This window comes from Physeter macrocephalus, chromosome 8, assembly GCF_002837175.3.
Source record: "Physeter macrocephalus isolate SW-GA chromosome 8, ASM283717v5, whole genome shotgun sequence".
Classification (NCBI taxonomy): domain Eukaryota; kingdom Metazoa; phylum Chordata; class Mammalia; order Artiodactyla; family Physeteridae; genus Physeter; species Physeter macrocephalus.
In genome coordinates, this window is record NC_041221.1 from 50671669 (window position 1) to 50674979 (window position 3311).

Here is a 3311-nt window from a genome sequence, read left to right on the forward strand (position 1 = left end):
ATTGATACAGCCACTATGGAGAACAGTATGGAGGTTCCTTAAAAAACTACAAATAGAACTACCATACGACCCAGCAATCCCACTACTGGGCATATACCCTGAGAAAACCATAATTCAAAAAGAGTCATGTACCAAAATGTTCATTGCAGCTCTGTTTACAATAGCCAGAACATGGAAGCAACCTAAGTGTCCATCAACAGATGAATGGATAAAGAAGATGTAGCACATATATACACTATAGTGTTTAAAAGTACAGATGTCCAAGCCCCATCCAAAGCTGCTGAACCAGATTTCCTCACGTTAGAGTTTAGGAAACAATATTTAACAAGTTCCACCTCTGATTCCTTGGCATAACAAGATTGGGGATCAAATCATTTGCCTCTAAAGTACTATAGTTAGAAAAAACATTATTTGCCTTTCTCTTCATATTCTGAGCCCAGCTCCGTCCTCCTAGCGACCTCTCAGTGATGATCAGCGTCAGCCGAATGCTTCCGGCGGGACTGCGGAAGAACCTGGCGAACAACCCCAGTCCCAACCCGAACCCTACACAGACGCCCACCCCGGACCCAGAAAGCTGTGAGCCCCGCCCCTCTGAACCTTCTATTGGCCCCGCCTGGCTCGGGATCCTCCTCTCGACCCCACCCACGCTGCAGCTACGGACGCTTGAGAGCGGTGCACCGCGCCCCGCCGGAAGTACTTTCCTGGGCGGAAGCTTCTGAGCGCGATATAGCGGAAGTGCCTTCGTTTTCGGTCTCTTTGGTCTCGGCGGCAGAAGCGGGATGGTGAGTTGTATGCAAGGTCTCTCGGAATCGGCTTCCATCCTAGCGCCCTGCGCCGCGTTCCTTGCTATCCGTGGGAGCCCGGCAAGGTTTCCGATAAGGGGAGCCGGTGGGCAGGAAAGGGACATGCGGTGGCCCTCGAGAGGCAGAAGAATGGCCCCTAACTAGTTGGGAGTGCGGGCCCTTCAGTCGTGGAGCTCCAGCTGCTTTAGGCACCTTGCTTCTGTCTGACCTTTGGGGAGCCCGCACAGCCCTGCCCGCCGCCTGTGGGAAAGGACAGAAGAAGCATAGTTTGAGAGTGGCTCTTTAAGCCAAGGAATCGTTGGCGGTGGTCCCTGGGCAGGAGCTCTTAGATTTTGGAGTAGGGGTGGTAGGAAAACCACGTTATCTCGTCTTTTGCATTATATCTTATTTTCTTTTAAATAATGTGGCGGATTTCAAACCACAGCAGTTCTTGCAGGGGGCTTTAGATGACGTGAAATTCCGATAGAGGTCTCTGATTTAGCATTTAAGAAAAGTTAGAGTCTGCTATGTTTATAGCATTTGAATTCTTAATACATTGCAGTCGATTTGAAAACATGTAAATAAAATAAATACACCACATTTAAAAAAGAAAAGTCAGACTCCCACAGTTTGAGACCTTGTGGTTGTCATGAAATCTTATTAATAGTTTCTTTAACTGAAAACGTAAGAACGTGTGTAGAAATTGCTAGATTGAAGAGTCGTCTGTCCCCTTAACTTGTAGACGAAGGGAACGTCCTCGTTTGGAAAGCGTCGGAATAAGACGCACACGTTGTGCCGCCGCTGTGGCTCTAAGGCCTACCACCTTCAGAAGTCGACCTGTGGTAAATGTGGCTACCCTGCCAAGCGGAAGAGGAAGTGTAAGTGCATGTTTACTAGACTCTGATAGAGTGTATCATGGCGTTGAGAATTGTCCCGTGTTTGTTTTGTACCTCAGTGGGGCATGACTGAGCATTAGGCGGCCCCTAGCAGAACGGGGCATCTGTAGAGCGATGAAGTGGGGTTAAAACCCAGGGCAGGCATTTTTAAGTATATTGACCGACAGAGCTTACAAGATGTGTGGGGAAAACCGTTTAGAACCTTCACCTGAATGTGTGTTTTAGATAACTGGAGTGCTAAAGCTAAAAGACGGAATACCACCGGGACTGGTCGAATGAGGCACCTAAAAATTGTATACCGCAGATTCAGGTACAGTTTTTATGTTTCAGTTGTAGTTGGTTCTGTGAACTTGCATAATTATCCTCTCAACTGCCCTGGTTGGTGGGATGAGGTGTTAGCAAGGAACTTTTTTCTTCTGCCACCATAACCTTCAGATCAGTTAGTTTAGATCTTGTGAATCTTTCAGTAAACAGTAGTATGAGATGTACATGCTGGGGCTTAGTTGGAGCTAGACTCCAGAAAATGTGATGACATTTGTTAGCATACCTGCATTTCACTTTCCTACCAAAATTTGTCACGGTAATTGTGCATAAATGAGACTTTGGGGTTTTGTGGCTTTGGGCAAGTCTGCTATAGAAAACTGTCAGATGCTATTGCGTTTGTATAGAAAGAAATTTTTAGTCTTTTATTACTTAAAGACAGGCCTTAGAGTTTTAATTTCAGCCCCCATCTAGACTAAACAGAAACTGCATTTTAGTGGTAGCTTTTGAGGGGTTAACCCATGTAAGGTCTCAGCTGAGGTGATTTCTTAGTTGGGGAGGGCAGTTGTCCTGTGCAGTGTAGGATATTTAGCAGAATTTCTGACCTCTACCGCTCAATTCCAGGTTTTCAAATTTTAAAAAACCTCAAGACAGTTTGGGGGTTTGTAAACACAACACCCTTAGATTTGCTTGTGTTCATGTGCTGAAGTGACCTTTCTTTGCGCTTTGCACTTCATAATGTATAAGACTATTATTATACAGTAGTATAGGCTTAGGGTTCAGTGGTCTGCTAGTTCAATGTAAGAGTTAAGAGCATGAATTGAAGCCAACTTTAACCTGTCTGTCCCTCAAAAGAGGGATAACGGTACACTTCAAGTAGGTGTTAATATTAAATGAATTAAGATATAGAGTAGTTAAGCAGTTGAGAAAATGTCTACCATTAAACACATTGTTTTTCCTTGGCTAAAGGAAAGTAGGATCTTTGGCTCGTAATTTAAGAACCTGTTTTCACAAATGCCTTAGAAATCTTAAGTGGTGGGAAAATACTGTCCCAGTGATCAGTACAACCAAATATGTTGCCCTTTTTTCTTTTTTTTTTTCCAATTAAAGTTATCTGTATTCCTGAAATGGCTATCTTGAAGTAGAAGGAAGTAAATACTGCAGCTTATCAGTGATGTTGTAAAAATAAATGTCTGAACATATGAATTCAATATTGATTTCAGATTTAACTGAGATAAGCTCATAAAAATCTGTTTTAGCAAAAATTAAAATGTATGTGTTGGCATTGCTGAAGTAACTGTTCTTGTTTTTAACACGGTGCAGGCATGGATTCCGTGAAGGAACAACACCTAAACCCAAGAGGGCAGCTGTT

At 43.8% G+C, this 3311-nt stretch overlaps 1 protein-coding gene and 1 non-coding gene across 2 annotated transcripts in view; both read left to right on the forward strand.

The window, feature by feature from the left end:
• The first annotated feature begins 657 nt into the window (after positions 1–657).
• Positions 658–3311, forward strand: part of LOC102993514 (60S ribosomal protein L37) — a 6956-nt gene continuing 4302 nt past the window's right edge. The window contains exons 1-4 of the mRNA XM_028493425.2: positions 658–782; positions 1525–1660; positions 1904–1988; positions 3263–3308. Coding sequence (XP_028349226.1) covers positions 780–782; positions 1525–1660; positions 1904–1988; positions 3263–3308 — 270 coding nt within the window. The 5' untranslated portion in view covers positions 658–779. The remainder of the gene's footprint in view (positions 783–1524; positions 1661–1903; positions 1989–3262; positions 3309–3311) is intronic.
• Positions 3102–3180, forward strand: LOC112065649 (small nucleolar RNA SNORD72). Its single transcript, XR_002892148.1, has one exon. It is a non-coding gene; the product is annotated as a small nucleolar RNA SNORD72 (small nucleolar RNA).